The 17,146-nt window shown below is 40.4% G+C and overlaps 1 protein-coding gene across 3 annotated transcripts in view; it reads right to left on the minus strand.

Annotated features, from left to right (window-relative positions):
* Positions 1-5,719: 5,719 nt before the first annotated feature.
* The window catches only part of PRLR (prolactin receptor), a 175,013-nt gene continuing 163,586 nt past the window's right edge, over positions 5,720-17,146 (minus strand). For all 3 annotated transcript variants that reach the window (XM_074570489.1, XM_074570491.1, XM_074570490.1), the window contains 4 exons: positions 16,653-16,797; positions 15,725-15,824; positions 14,728-14,797; positions 5,720-14,091 (listed from right to left, as the gene is read on the minus strand). In XM_074570489.1, coding sequence (XP_074426590.1) covers positions 13,069-14,091; positions 14,728-14,797; positions 15,725-15,824; positions 16,653-16,797 — 1,338 coding nt within the window. In that variant the 3' untranslated portion in view covers positions 5,720-13,068. The remainder of the gene's footprint in view (positions 14,092-14,727; positions 14,798-15,724; positions 15,825-16,652; positions 16,798-17,146) is intronic.

Genomic DNA, 17,146 nt, shown 5'->3' on the forward strand with positions numbered 1-17,146 from the left:
CGCCGGGACCGTCCGCACGTGCCGGCGGGCGCGGCCGTTACTGGCGGCCGTTGGCTCCAGCGGCGCCGAGCGGCCATGGCTGTTACCCCCGGCCGGCAGGGGAGTGCTGGCGACCTGGTGCTGGTCCTGCCCTTGGGGAGGAATGGCCCCACGCAGCGGTACAGGGTAGGGGCTGACCTGCTGGAGAGCAGCTCTGCAGAGAGGGAGCGCGGTGTCCTGGTGGACAACACGTTGGCCATGAGCCAGCAATGTGCCCTTGTGGCCGAGAAGGCCAGTGGTCTCCTGGGGTACGCTTAAAAAGAGGGTGGCCAGCAGGTTGAGGGAGGTTGTCCTTCCCCTCTACTCTGCCCTGGGGAGGCCACATCTGGAGTACCGTGTCCAGTCCTAGAATCATAGAATCATAGAATCGTTAGGGTTGGAAAGGACCTTAAAGATCATCTAGTTCCAGCCCCCCTGCCATGGGCAGGGACACCTCCCACTAGACCAGGCTGCTCCAAGCCCCATCCAGCCTGGCCTTGAACACCTCCAGGGATGAGGCTTCCACCATCTCTCTGGGCAACCTGTTCCAGTGTCTCACCACCCTCATGGTGAAGAACTTCTTCCTAATGTCCATTCTGAATCATCCCATCTGTAGTTTTGATCCATTCCCTCTAGTCCTACTATTACCTGACATCCTAAAAAGTCCCTCACCAGCTTTCTTGTAGGCCCCCTTAGGATACTGGTAGGCCACTATAAGGTCTCCTCGGAGCCTTCTTTTCTCCAGACTGAACAACCCCAACTCTCTCAGTCTGCCCTCATAGGAGAGGTGCTCCAGCCTCTGATCATCGTCGTGGCCCTTCTCTGGACACGTTCCAGCACGTCCATATCTCTCTTGTAGTAGGGGCTCCAGAACTGGATGCAGTACTCCAGGTGGGGTCTCACGAGAGTGGAGTAGAGGGGGAGAATCACCTCCCTCGACCTGCTGGCCACACTTCTCCTGATGCAGCCCAGGGTACGATTGGCTTTCTGGGCTGCAGGTGCACACTGACGGCTCATGTTGAGCCTCTCATCCACCAGCACACCCAAGTCCTTTTCTTCAGGGCTGCTCTCAAGCCAGTCACTGCCCAGCCTATATCGGTGCTTGGGATTGCCCCGACCCAGATGGAGGACCTTGCACTTGTTCTTGTTGAACTTCATGAGGTTGCCATGGGCCCACCTCTCCAGCCTGTCAAGGTCCCTCTGGATGGCATCCTTCCCTCCAGCGCGTCAGCCGCCCCACACAGCTTGGTGTTGTTGACAAACTTGCTGAGGGTGCACTCTATGCCACTGTCCATGTCGCTGACAAAGATATTAAACAAGACCGGTCCCAGTACTGATCCCTGAGGGACTCCACTTGTCACTGGCCTCCACTTGGACATGGGCCCATTGACAGCCACTCTGTGGGTGCGGCCGTCAAGCCAATTCTTTATCCACTGAATTGTCCATCTGTCAAAGCCATATTTTATCAGCCTGGAGACCAGGATGTCATGCAGGACAGCGTCAAAGGCTTTGCTCAGGTCCTGGTAAATGATGTCAGTTGCTCTCCCCTTGTCTATTGATGTTGTGACCTTCTCATAGAAGGCCACCAGGTTTGTCAGGCACGATTTGCCCTTGGTAAGCCGTGTTGATTGCACCCAATCACCTCTTCGTTATTCTTCTGCCTCAGCAGTGCCTCCAGGAGGATCTGCTCCATAATCTTACCAGGCATGGAGGTGAGACTGACTGGCCTATAGTTCCCTGGTTCCTCCTTCTTTCCCTTTTTGAAAATGGGGATTATGTTTCTCCTTTTCCAGTCAGTGGGGACTTCACCAGACTGCCATGACTTTTGGAATATAATAGAGTGGTTTAGCAACCTCATCTGCCAGTTCTTTCAGTACCTGTGAGTGTATCCCATCAGGTCCCATGGACTTGTTCACTTTCAGGTTCATCAGATGGTCATGAGCCTGATCTTCACTTGCGATGGGCAGTTCTTTCCAATCCCTGCCATTGTCTTCTGTGACTCTGGGAGTGTGGCTGGAGCCCTTGCCAGTGAAGACTGAGGAAAAGAAGTCGTTGAGGACCTCGGCCTTCTCCATATCACTTGTCACCAGCTCCCCCGTTTCCTTTCTGAGGGGGCCCACACCCTCCCTAGTCGTCTTCTTACCATTAATGTACCTATAGAAATTTTTGCTGTTTCCCTTGATCTCCTTGGCTAGATTTAATTCTAACTGAGCTTTAGCTTCTCTCACCAGGTCTCTTGCTGTTTGGACAGCTTCCTCATATGCCCCCCATTCTATCTGTCCTTTCTTCCACTCCTTAAAATGTGTCTTTTTGTGTGACAGTGTGTCCAGGAGCTCCCTGTTCATCCAAGCAGGTCTCCTAGCATTCTTTCCTGCCTTCCTCTTTGTCGGTATACTTTGCTCCTGGATACAGAGAAGGTGATCCTTGAATACTGACCAGCTGTCAGCTGTCTGGGCCTCCCCGTTCAAGAAAGACAGGGAACTAACAGAGAGAGTCCAGTGGAGGGCTATGAAGATGATCAAGGGACTGGAACACCTCTCTTATGGGGAAAGGCTGAGAGGCCTGCATCTCTTTAGCCTGGAGAAGACTGAGAGGGGATCTCATCAATGCTTATCAATATCTAAAGGGTGGGTGTCAAGAGGATGGGGCCAGACTCTTATCAGCGGTGCCCAGTGACAGGACAAGGGGCAACAGGCACAAACTGGAACACAGGAAATTCCATCTTTACATGAGGAAAAACTTCTTTGGAACAGGCTGCCCAGAGAGATGGTGGAGTCTCCTTCTCTGGCGATATTCAAAACCTGCCTGGATGCGTTCCTGTCCAACCTGCTGTAGGTGAACCTGCTTTGGAGTAGATGATCTCCAAAGGCCCCTTCCAACCCCTATGATTCTGTGATTCTGTGTAAAAGCGGGAAGCTCTCTGTTGCCTTCCTCCATGACATTCCAGTTTCTCGCAATACTAAACGAAATCAGATTTGTGATTCTGTTGCCTGGAATGGTAATTGGCATACACTATATCTACACACAATTGCCAGTGAGAGATGTTTCACAACGATTTTGATGACCCTAGCTGCTCCTAAGGCAGAAATCTGACTACTACCTTCACCTACCCTGAGAGGCAACCCCACTTTTGCAGGAAAACTGCCTGATCTTGCTGCAATGGGTCAGAGATTTTTGCAGAGGTTGTGCAGGGCAGTGGTTACATACCTTAGTGACAGCTAAAGAACAAAGTTAAAAGTTTATCAAGAAGTTTCAGTTGGAAAAATAACTTCTGGTCCAAATTCCAGCCATGAGTGTATCCCAAAGTAACTTTGGGTAATTATAATGCTAAAACACGCACCCCTTTGTGAATAATGTGCATGCTAATCAGGTAACCTCCTTAAATGTTTTAAACATGAGCTTGGATGCATATGTATAGTTAGGAGTGCTGAATGAATCATTATTGACCAATCAGCTGTATTTTATTGTTATAAATATTGGGCAGTTTGAAAAGTGAGGTGTGCAGTTGTTAAGTGCCTGGCACCCAATTCTGCAGAACTGAAATAAAACCAACTAACTTAGTGTGTTGATTGGCTCTCGCACACCAGGTGAAGAACCCTCATTTAGGGACGACCTTGGGACTCCCAAAAGATCAACCTTTCTCAAGCAAACTTTACTTTTACTAACTTGCAATCACTGAATTTCAGTGGTAAAGATAATTTTCATCAGCACAAAGACATAAAGAAGCATGAGGATTGTGACCCGGTGCATGAGCCACCTGTATTAACTGGTTCAATTGCTTAGTGCATGTCAACTGGGTTAAACACATCCATCTCAGAGCCTTCCATATGCAGAACAGAGGGAGCCCGTCCTACAGACTGTGCTTTTCTTTTTTATTTTTATAGATTATATATCATAGAATCATAGAATCACAGAATGTGTTGGGTTGGAAGGGACCTTTAAAGGCCATCTAGTCCAACCCCGCTGCAGTAAGCAGGGACATCTTCAACTAGATCAGGTTGCTGAGAGCCTCATCCAGCCTGGCCTTGAATGTCTCCAGGGATGGGGCCTCCACCACCTCTCTGGGCAACCTGTGCCAGTGTCTCACCACCCTCATTGTAAAGAACTTCTTCCTAATGTCTAATCTAAACCCACCCTGCTCTAGTTTAAAACCATTGCCCCTCGTCCTATTGCTACATGCCCTTGCAAACAGCCCCTCCCCATCTCTCCTGTAGGCCCCCTTCAGGTACTGGAAGGCCACTATAAGGTCCCGCTGGAGCCTTCTCCAGGCTGAACAACCACAACTCTCTCAGCCTGTCTTCATAGGTGAGGTGCTCCAGCCCTTTGATCATCTTCACAGCCCTCCTTTGGACCTGTTCCAACAGGTCCATGTCCTTGTGCTGAGGGCTCCAGAGCTGGGTGCAGTACTCCATGTGGGGTCTCGTGAGAGCAGAGTAGAGGGACAGAATCACCTGCCTCAACCTGCTGGCCACGCTGCTTTTGATGCAGCCCAGGATGCAGTTGGCCACCTGGGCTGCAAGCACACATTGTCGGCTCATGTCCAGCTTTTCATCCACCAGTACCCCCAAGTCCTTTTCTGCAGGGCTGCTCTCTATCACATGATCCCACAGCCTATAGTGATAATGAGGATTGTCCCGACCCAAGTGTAGGACCTTGCACTTGGCCTTGTTGAACTTCATAAGGTTTGCTTGGGCCCACCTCTCTAACTCGTCCAGTTCCCTCTGGATGGCATCCTGTCCCTCTGGCCTATTGACCGCACTACTCAGCTTGGTATCATCTGCAAACTTGCTGAGGGTGCACTTGATCCCACTATCTGTATCATTGATGAATATATTGAACAGCACCTGTCCCAGTATGGATCCCTGAGGGACACCACTTGTCACGCCTCTCCACCTGGACATCGAGCCATTGACCACCACCCTTTGGACCATCCAGCCAGTTCCTTATCCACCGAACAGCCCACCCATCAAATCCATATCTCTCCGACTCGGAGCGAAGGATATTGTTGGGGACCATGTCAAAGGCCTTGCAGAAGTCCAGACAGATGCTATCCTAGCCACTAGCCTAGGTTGGTCAGGCAGGACTTGCCCCTGGTGAAGTCAGGCTGGCTGTTTCGAATTACCTCCCTGTCTTCCATGTGGCTTAGCATAGCTTCTAGGAGAATCTGTTCCATGATCTTCCCAGGCACAGAGGTGAGGCTGACAGGTTGGTAGTTCCCAGGGTCCTCCTTTCTACCCTTTTTAAAAATAGGTGCAATGTTTCCCATTTTCCAGTCACCAGGGACTTCACCTGACTGCCCTGACTTTTCAAATGTCATGGAGAATGGCTTGGCAACTACATCAGCCACTTCCCTCAGGACTCTGGGGTATATCTTGCCAGGTCCCATAGACTTGTGTATGCTTAGGTTCCTCAGGTGGTCAATATAGATATATACAGATATATAGATATATAATCTATAAAAACTGGGGGTTGGAATTAGATGATCTTTAAGGTCCCTTCCAACCCAAACCATTCTATGATTCTGTGATTCTATATACTAGAATTGTATATTTCATGAAGAAAGCTAGAATTTATGAATTTTATTCAAGAATTTTTATTAATTGAAATGTGAACACCGTTGCAAAGAGATTTTACATTGACAAAAGATTGAAAAGTCCATCAGAAAGTTACAGACTTCAGAACAATATTGATTTTACAAGTGAAAATGCTAACAGATTTTATTAAAGCTGGAATTTTTAATATTAAGAACTTAAAAAATACATTTTAAAGCATTTTCCTTCAGATACACTTAGAAACAATGAATTCCTGAGCAACTATTTTTATATCAGTATTCTCCAACCAATGTATATACTGCATATGAAATCTACTTTCTATAATTTCTTAAATTTTAGAAATTTACAAAACATTTCAATCTGATTCATAGAATAATTGTGCTTCAAGTCATTCTGTTGCTACAGTAATGACAATATGATAACTTGGATGTTCCAGATTGCATATAAATTCTGAAACTGTAATGGAAAAAATGCCTAGCTTGTATGGCAAGGCTAGCAATGAAATGGTTTATGCAAATGGAAATAAGTTTTTCTTTAAATATTGGATGATCTCTTTCTCTGCTGGAAAGTACATTGTTTAGTCTGCAAATTATTCAGAACGTGCAATTAAATTTATAAATATCTTTCTTTGAAGACCTGCTGGAACAATTAAAGGCAACAAAGTTCCACAGACTTTTACCTGCACTTAACAGCATGGCAGAAATTTGAACAAATACAATTAGTTAATAACTGCTGACATATTTTTTCTGGGCAGTATTTTTTCAGACCAGCACCCTCAATATTGCTGTATTTTACACAATGAGTAAAAAATATATATAAAGCACAATATAAAGATTTCAGAAGCCCAGATAGAGCTGAATATCTCTGAGCAATATAACGCATATATGGAACTGATGGTTGTGTTATTCCAGACGATGAATCGTATCTGTAGTTCGAATCAAAAAATTACTTTCCAAGATGAAAAATAAACAACACTAAAGCAGCCCAGGAGCTCTTTCTGAGTGTAGCTGAGCAGTAGTTTCCTCTTCCCTTTGGAATGAAGGACACTGGGATGAGAATTAAGAGTAGTCTACAGCATTATGAATAGTAAAAAATATGATTTGACATCACTATATTTCTGCATGGATTCTGCATGTAGAAAAATCTGCCTCCTCCTAGACATGTACAATTTTCTGTCCTACCGAAGGGATATTTTATACAAGTAACTTCTACAAAGATTTCCAGCATCCTGTAAAAATTCTACTCAGTGCTACATGTCTGTAAAACTGACCATTGCAGTCTTTGTAGGAATTGAAACGAAATCTTCCCATTTTTACTGATGTCAAAATGAGGTGCAGGTACTCAGCAGCTCACAAAAACAGACCCAAAAGCAGCATTGTCAAAAAAAAAAAAAGTTAAATAAAGACAAGGTCCAAGACAAGCAGCATCACAAAGTAGAACAGGATGTCAAACTTTCCAAAATAAAAGAGGAAGATGTAAAAAACCCACTTCCCTATGTCTAACTGCTCTACACACCAACATCTTGAGTATAAGCCCCACTTTTAGGATATCAGCACTGCAAGAGGCCATATAACTAATTCAGATATTTTTCTTAATTACTTTTGAAAAATATAATAGTTTCTCTTAAAAACTTAGCTTACATGGGAGAGATATATTTTAAGCCTGACTTGATGATTTTCCAAATTTATCACCAAGACAGGGACTTTCTGATTAAGGAAAATATTAACAGATACATTGTCACAGGTACAAACTAAGCAATGCCTAGAAATGCCAAGAGACTGTTTAGTAGTATCCCCAAAGTCTTTTTTCTCTTGGAACTTCTAGGTCATTATATTATCTTTAATAAATAAAAAAATAGAAAAAAGCTTAAGAATGATAGGCATATGTGTGAGACAATGTAAATGGATAAATACACCTCATCTCTAGATCTGTCTGAAAAATTGAAGGTTGCTTTCAAGAACAGTGTGGTACATTATATTTCTCTTGATTTTTTTCACTTAGGAATGTAGAAAATGCAACAGCAGATCAGGTGAGGGGTCTAGGGCTTCAAGTATTATTCTGTTTGCCAGGAACCAATGTCAGGTATGTGTAACTGATAGAAATTGAATGACCACTTCTCATGTATAGGACTATCTCTACTTGTATATAATAGCTGATCCTTAGTAGCTGATTTCAGTGTTTTGCCATCTCTTCAGCATTTAACAAGGCTTTGCTACTTTTGTGGACTATCAGGTAACTGTGCATATTCATGCTTTTGATATAAAAGTATTTTCTTCATTTTTTTTTTCTCACAAACTCATTTATCACTCCTTTCAGTTCTACTAATTGTCATTTTTTCTTATCTATCTGCTCTTAGATTTGATTCTTTTGCTTCCATTTTCTGTTCTCCCTTCCTTTCTTCTCAGCTGTAGTCAAAATGCATGTTTACTACCTCTGATTTCTCTAATTATTTACCTATGTGCCATCCTATAGTGACTGTACTCCTCTTCCATTCTGCCACATACAGCAACCATGTCCCTCTTCCCATCATTAAGCTCTCTTTCTATCGCCATATATTATGTATTTCTGTATTCCATTTATCTTTAGTTTCCTGCTTGACATAACAGGAAAGATGAAGAAATTCCCTGATTTTTTTCAAAATGTTTTTCAAGTCAGGGCCACAAGATTGTTCTAATTAATGTAATTCAGTCCACCTTTCCACACCCACAGCAACTGGAGTCTGAATTTAGTATGAGGGTTTGAGATAGTTGAGAGCAGAGCTAGTCTCCATTTTCACTCATTTAGGGACAGAGCTTGAAGATGTACTTCTCAGTAACTCAGCTGAAAACAGGTCTTTCTAAATAGCAGTTATTGATAAATGCTTAGTTCCATTGCTGAGATCCAGAATCAGAGCATCTCTGACAACTCAGCTCATTCAGTCCTAGTGAGCTGGGCACACAGGCAAAAAAAATTTCAGCCCAGGAAAAGGACTGATGCTTGGCTGCCAAGCTGGTCAGTATGGCTTTCCCTACAAGACAGAAATTTCTGTTATTTTTTCATATTAGAAACATTTCATTTTGCTATACATCTTAAATATCCCACCTTAGTACTACCAGTATGACACAAGAGATGATTCCATGACAAGCTGTTAATTAACAAAAGTAATTTGAACAAGTACAATTTTTTGCAATCTTGATAGGATGATTCACAATTTGACACACAAAGTAAAATGGTTCTGTCTGCCTTTTCAAAGGGAGCAAAAAAAAAATAACCTGAGGTAGCAATTCTTTGAGAATATGATGCCTGATCTCATGACACTTTTTCATTTCATTTGTCTTTATGGCTTTGTAGAAGATGTCTAGTATCTCTCAACTGGATTAGATGACTTTGGTTTCCTTGCACAACACCTTCAAATTGTTTACAGTTAATGAAAAATTATGAAATACATTTACAGGCTTCATGTTGTGAACATATACAATGCTTCAGAGATCACCAAAAAAATCTGCTTATTCATTTTGAACACCTGCTGTTACTACACTTCAAATACTTAAATGACATTTAAAGCAACTGCATATTTTTGAGCCATTTAAACAGACACATAAACACATACACCACAGAATTCACTGCTTTAACATAAATCAATTATCATTACATATTCGTTTTACACTTTGTTACATAAACACATATAACCAGTATTATATAAGCTCAGTTTACTGCATTTTTATTAAATAATCATCGTAGTTACACAGTATCATCAAGACCATTCTTCAAGCCTGCATTTTATGTGAGAGTGAGTTTTGTGAGCACATGTCCCACTTCAATAAATCGTATTTCTTTAAAAGTCAGGAATATTACACTAAAATTGTTCATCAGATATGTCATTGCTAAAGAAAAAAGTCTAATTAGAAAATATAAGATTATGAGTCATATTTGTCAATACTGAAGAAAAACCGATAATAAAATTAGTCCAAGTCCAAAGGAAAGGTAATTAATTAAAAATATATATATTCAATGTTATGAATTTTACAAAATTAATTACTTCTGAAGAGCCTTTATGCTTCCTTTTAGGGCTTTTATGCTACTAAAAAGTAATTCACACTACATGACATATGCATAAATTTGACACTGAAAACATTTTTCAAACTTTTAAAATAATTATTCTAAGTGAGGAATTTGAGTAATGGGGCAAGAGCAAGAGGGCTAATCCCTCTTCCTGGAGTAAATTCTGTTACATACTTCATCCCTTTGTATATCAGAGGAGGTGATTATTCCCCAATGGTGTGTCATAATTTTACAACAATTGACTATGTACAGCTGCTGCAAAATCTCATCTATTTCCTAATAAATAGCTATTTCTTAAAGAGCTGCAAACAAAACTATTGCTGCAAACAAAAAAAGAATGAAGTATTTGAACATCTAATGGCCCAAAAATTTAGCTGAAGGTTATTCTGATTTTACAGAACACTAGTTTATTCTCTTCATAATGTACTTTCAGATGTTAAAGGCCACTTTCAGAGGGTGTTGCTCCCACCTTGGGAGTAAAAAGGTGTTCTGGAAAATAAAGCAAATTCAAGGGAAAAATAACTAACCTGCACATTTGTTCAGCTTAAAGAATGAAATATATTTATGAAAATTGTGTTCAAATTGTATTTAGGTCGCAAATCCCTGAAAAAGGTTAGCTACCTCAGAGCAGTGAGCAAACGCACCTTGTCCACTCTGGCTGAATTTGCCTTTCCACAGAAAGCCATGATGAGGCGTTCATCAGTGAAGGTGGGAGAGAATCTACACCTCACAATGTAATATAGGCTACAGCTATTTTCAAGCTTCCGTACCAATTTATGGCAAAGCATAGAAACTCTTCCACTCAGTTCTCTATCTGTGTGGATTACTGAAGGTACACATATAGACACCTACAGTTAGGCAGATGAATCATACACTTAAAAATCTGCTAAAGGTTGTGTCTTTTTGCCTCAGGTCCAAAGTAACCGATATGACAGCAAAAGCCTGCTGCTGACACCTTATCCATGCTCTCTTTGGTTTACAACATCTGTGTAATCACCTGTGTTTTACCCTAAGAAGCTCAGAAAGAAATCCCTAAGAATTCCACTACATAAGGAAAATCTTTAGGCTGTGGCTTGGTGAGATTCTATAGCCTCTGTGCATCACCAGATGCACTACAGGCCTGTAGCAGCATGTCCTCATGCATGGCATTAGGAGTTGAAAAAAACAGCTTGGCTCAGATCTGGCCATCTGTGTAAAGACAGAGCATATGTCTGATCCGGATCAGCTCTGTCAGACTCAGTCAGAAAACTGAAGTGTAAATGAAGCACTGTCAGGAGGAGTATATTATCAGCTTGCATATATACACACAAACAAGTTGCTGCCCTGCAAAACATTCCAGTTTTCACTGATTAATTCATAGTTTCTTTGCAGCACTTTTTAACATCCCCAGAAAATTTGTAAGATATACTACAAATGCTACAGTAAAATTGCCCTGTTAACTATAACTAAATAAAATGTTGTGTTTGGCTGCTCTCTGGAGTAGCCACTTCACATCTTCAAGTGTTAAGTGGCTGAATTAAGAATCTAAGATACCTCCCTACACATTCAGCAGAGTATCCAGACTGTTCTGATCAGCCTCTGCAAGTGGGCACTACATTGCCTGTACAGAGGACACAGGCTCTAAATTTGATGCCTAAAGCTTGTGTTTCAATATACACTAACACATATGTTTACAGACACACAGATAACTAGTTAAATTCTAAAGTCCTGCCAGCGGAAGGGCTAGACAGCTCGGCTGTACTGATCTGTACTTGAGCGGTTCCATGACGTGAAGGTAAAAGGTGAGAATCTGATTTGCCAGATTAGATGTGGCCTTCTGGGACCTTCAAAATCTGGCTCTGCAGCAGGTTACCCGAAACTGCAGGAAGGCTGGCTCAGTGCATAAAATCATGCAAAGCTGGAGAAATGTAAAGCTGTTCAGGAAGGACAAGAACAGAAAAGAGCTCATCTATAGCAAATACACTTTCCTTCACATGTACAGTACAATTTCCCTTACCTTAATGTTTCCAGTATCCCCTGATGCTGGCTAAATACTTGGCCCAGTTTTAATCAGTCATCACTTGGTCATACTTTCTTAGAGTAAATTAAACTTTTGTTTCAAGAAGGAAGGACCACAGTAAGGTCAGAGCCATTCCAGTATCGTTTTGATTCTGCCTTTGTTTACATGGGATATGAGGAATCCTCACTGTTCCCACTACTGTTCCGGGGACATCTGTCCAGCCCAAGTACATGGTCTCCTTTCCTCATTCCCACTGCTATTTCAGCAGAGCTCTGAGTCTGATTATGCCTCGTATCTTTGACTTTGGATGCTGGATTCCAAAATTAATGTTGAGGTGTTCATTATGAAAAATATAACTTCAGACTTTCCTTCCAGGCTCAGAGAAAAGTGCAATGTCTAAGGATGCAGGAGAACACCATCCACTCATGATTGGCGTCAAGAGTACAAATTCAGTGGGAAAGAAGCTTTGCTCTCAAAACCTAGACTCTATTTTAATTTTATAATTACAGGTGATAAAAAACAAGTGAAATAAATAATTTACAATTAGAATAGTAATACATCCGCAATATATTAGAAATATAGTTTAAAAATTACTTCATATTCGTAATTAGTATAAAGTTTAATTTTATGCTTTGTATAGAAATGGTAGCTTTACTTGTTACCGCTGTCTCAGCAGAAGGAAACAGAAAAGTTCCTAAGTAGCTAAATAGCACTGGGAAATTAAAAAATATTTTATTTTGCTTTTCTTTTGGTAATAGAAAAATAGCCTTTAAAAATACATTGTTAAACATATGGGCTTGTACTAAAGTAGTATGGTATATTATATACAGTAAGGCAGTATAACAAATATTGTCCTGCTATTTTTTTCATGTTTGGTTTGATTGGACTAGGATATGAATGGGATGCAGTTTTCTGTCACATTGAAACAGAGCAAAAATATCTTTAGAGTAATTTGTTATTTTACTGTAATTTATTGAATATATTATGTTTTTTATATGATTTGTTATACATAAGAGCTCCTTTTTTCTTAAGGATTAGAGAAAAAATATAAAGAAAACAATCTAGTGTCAGAATCCATTCAGAAGAAAATACATTGTAGATCAGAATGCTGTTGTGCAATTTATCAGATTTAGGAACTGCTCAGATTACTGTGGTGTACTGACTGACCCATAACAATTTTTATGTTTGTTAAATCTGCAGTATTCCCTCAGGTTTAATCAACTAACAGATCTGCAGAGCTGAATAATCAGTTTACAATGTATTTTTATGGCAGATAATATCCATTTACTCATTTCCCTGTGTCAGAAACATGTGTTAATGGTCCAAGGTTTACTTCCATGATTATTACCTCAACCCACAGTTTCTTTTATTCTCTGTATAATACACATAGGAGGCTAGGCTATTTTAAGGAACTATTTGCTATCTGGTTTTGTTTTACTGTACTGTACTAACTACTCGTTATTTAAAGGAGGGCATAAAGGAAGATGGATCCATGTACTCTGATCCACTGGTCTCTCTTTTGCACTCGTTTGGAGCTGTCAGAGAATAGCTCATATTTTTCTCAGCTTGACCTTGCTGAAGGTTTGGAGACACTTCCATTGCAGGTTCTTGAGACACAGATGTGTGCTGGATGCATGAATCTGGCATTAATACTATAATATTATGGTCCACAACTGTTGAGACCTTGGTATATTCTTTGCTGGTTCCTGGAACAGTGTATTTTTCAGTCTTTCCACTATTTTCTTTACGTTTCAGTAATACTGCTTGCTCATTTTGTCTGACTTTGTGAACTTCTACATAATCCATTACTTTAGGGTTCAAAAAAGGTGACTTGTCATTAGGTCTGTTTTGTTTGACCTGTGCTGTGGTTTGGTCAGTTTTGGAATGCAAATTCTCCATCTCTCTCTGCTTTTCTGTGTCGTTGTGGACAGTTTCAGTGCTAGGATATTGTGATTGATGCTTTTCTTCATTTCCCACCAAAACTGGTGCAATGTTCACATTTGCGGTATTCAGTGTTAACTTATATGCGTCTACAGTACTGTGGTAGGCAAACATCGGAGGCTGAGTATTGGGTAACTGAGCTGCAGGCCATGTGGACGATTTTGTAGTCTCATTGTTAAAGAGGAGTATTTTCTGTTCTGAAGCTATATGCTGAGTTTCCCGGCTTGTCTTTCCTCCTGTATTTTCTTGAACGTCTCTAATGTCTTGTGTTTGAAGTGTTGATGGAAGGGTGTGGCACTCCCTGCACTTCTCAGAAAGAAGAGAAGGGCTATCACAGCTCCCTCGGCCTGAGTCACTGTCTGTTTCCTTGGGTATCATTTTTGTATTTTTACTGGGATGACCACTGTCATGGCTTGGCATGAGTTGTTGATCCTCACTGTCCTCTACCTCCAGATATTCTATCAGTAGTTCCTCACAGTCTGATGTTGGAGGGAAACCATGGCAACCAAGAGCACTCAATAATTCTTCTGATTTTCCTGTCTAAGGGCATAATAAATAAGATATATTGTTTCACTGTTAACCTTAGGGTTCATCTGACTAGAACAATAGTGAACAATCTACATATTTAATATACAGATACTTTAATAGTTTTATCACTAGACCTAAACTGGATATCTACTGCTGCAGCAAATAGTGGAAGAACAGAAGAAAATTTCTTGAGTTCCCTCAATGGGGAGACATAACCCCAGAATTCATCTTTGTAAAATGGGAGGACTAGGGAGCTTTTGGCAGGTACAGATCTCATGGGTTTAACAAGAAGGAAATGGCGGAGAATGATAGAGCAGCCATGTCCTGTCTCAGCATGGCAACAGACTGTGGAGAGCAACTTCCATAAGAACTACTAGAAGATCACACAGACATTGGCTCTTGTGGTGTCCCAGGGAACAGCTGCAGTCACAAACTCTGTTCTCAAACGCCCTCCTACTGCTAGTCCAAGGCAAGAATCTGTCTCACACATATCCTCCACACGATCCACCTGAAAGTGTCACTTATTTTTAATGTTGATTAAATTAACTGAAGCTGGCTTATACTTTATTTTGGTAATTGTGTTTGCTAGTACATAATTTTGAAAAGTAAGTAAGGGTAAATTCTTTTGTTGTTATCAGTGGTACTCACCTCTAAGAGATGTGTATCTATGCCTTTTATCTTTGGTCCTGGAACTGGTGGTAGGATAAAGGCTATCATTCTAAAAAAAACAACAAACACACAAGGTAGAAGTACGGAGAACTATTCGTTCTCCCATTTCCTCAGAATGTGACCGACATTTTAAACACTTCTCCCATATCTGATACCTCCTTGTTGGACCTCTGTTTCCTGTCTACCTCTCAAGCCAGGTAGTTTACAAATCCAGTTACAGTTCATGAGTTACCATTAGATGTTTTTATAAGAAAGAGAACAGTACAAAAGTTATTCAACTGGAAAAGTAACACTGCTAACATCCTCCTATTGTCATCTGTCCCTTAACCTCCGGTTCTCTAATATCACTGGAATTTCATCACTGGCCAAGAAACAGCTTTGTGGGGCACAGTTCAGGAGGACCAGTGGGCCTGTATGTACATACCTGACTGTCAGCTGACTACTACCACACAGGATTTATGATGAATGACTTCTAATGACTTTTCCATCAACAGTTTCTACCTCTTTCTTTTACTCAGCCAGCATTTTTTGCAAATGATAATCTTTGTGAAACCTTTCTCTTTCAGATTTGATTGAAATTAGCCTGTGTTCTAATAAATTATTTGAGGAATTGACAGACAGGTGGGCAGAAAAACAACCTCATAATGTAACCTTGTTTCCTCTAGGAAATTAGGGCAAAACCAAAAGGTGTGCCTTCTTCAGGAGCAGGGATACTCCAAATGATGTTTGCTGAATACATGGCTAACCAAGATGGTCAGATCTAATAAAGACATGTCTTTACCAGTTGAGACCCTGGTTTCCCTAATGAACAGAAATACCTCTTTACCAGTTGTGAATTTAAAGCCAAGTACCTGCTCTTTTATAGTTTATAAGAGAACACAAAACCTATATAAAATTCAATCAAATGTTAGCAGTCTATTTTTGAAAAGTTTGCTGAGATTTTCAACTCCATGCAATTGTGAAATCGGTGACTTACCTGTACCCTTTCAAAACCATTGTCCAGCTCATGATTAAACATATAAGAGATGATAACACACCAACGACGATCCACACAACCATATCTTTTACTCTAAAGTCTAGGAAACACACAGGATTATTTAATGACACACATCTAGCATATGCATAGTCAGCATGCAAAAGAAGTCTCAAATTACTTTAATTTTAAAAATTGCTCTAAACTGCCAAATTTGAGTTGAATCTAGAGGCCTTTACTAGCATCGATGGATCTCAACAATCATTGCAATATCTGATAATAAATATACTTTTTATTAATGGCACTGTGCAGGAAATAAGCTTTCTTGGAAAAATGATACAAAAATGTATGAAGAGCGAAATTTTGCCACAGGCAGTTTTAGCAATTGGGTTCAAATCCAATTATGACAATACTGTAGTCATTTAATTATCAAATACATACCATACAATTAATTAAATGGTGGCTTAAATGATCTAGGACTGGATCTTTTTAAGGATTTATATTGTAACATAGCACTTTTTACATTGAGTTGTTTATTTCAAATTCATTCCAGATAAAGAGTAAAGAGCTGTTATTGTCTGAAGGCAGTCACTCTTTGTTGCCTATGTAGCAGTTGCAATGCAGTTACTGGTATGCTTTTAATTTAAAACTACCATAATGAGAACATATGAGGCAATAAACAGAAAGGACATGGTTTAAATGTAAAGTAATGTAAAGTAAAGAAATTGATTCACCTTTTTAACTTCAAAAAGTAATGAAGGGGAAAGCTAACTGGGTATGGTGCAGGGATGCTGAGAATTCAGTTACCTTAGCAATGATGTTCTTACCTGTCCTAGGGAAAGTATGGGCTGTCACTCTGCATTGATGACACAAACAGCTAACAAAATTACTACATGAATAACAATTACTGAAGGGATGCCTGGCCACTCACCGGTAGGGATCTGAATATACTTTTCAGAGCTCCATTCACTCCATGATCCATGGTGGTCTGGTTTGCAGTGAATCTGTACAATGTACGTCTTTCCGGGATTTAAACTGAACATTTTATATTGTGTTTGCTGTCCAACAAAGATAGTCTGGAAATTAAATAAAAATCACAAATTGCATATAAAATTGAGACATTTTTCTATGACTGCTATGAAAATCACAGCTAGGTTTAAGTCTCAATAACCAAGCTGGGAATATAGAACAAATCTGGTGTTATGGTTTGAGAAAACCTATAAAAATTTATTGTCATTTAGACAATTATTCTATCACCTGATGACCCCTCCCCACACGGAAAGGGGAATCGGGGAAAGAAAGGAAACATGAGGGCTGAAATACAAATATATTTATTAGGATACAACTAAATAACAATAATACTGAAGAACCAGTATTAATCCCGATACTAATATAAGATATACAAGAATTATACTCAGCCCATTC

This window comes from Larus michahellis, chromosome Z, assembly GCF_964199755.1.
Source record: "Larus michahellis chromosome Z, bLarMic1.1, whole genome shotgun sequence".
Lineage (NCBI taxonomy): Eukaryota > Metazoa > Chordata > Aves > Charadriiformes > Laridae > Larus > Larus michahellis.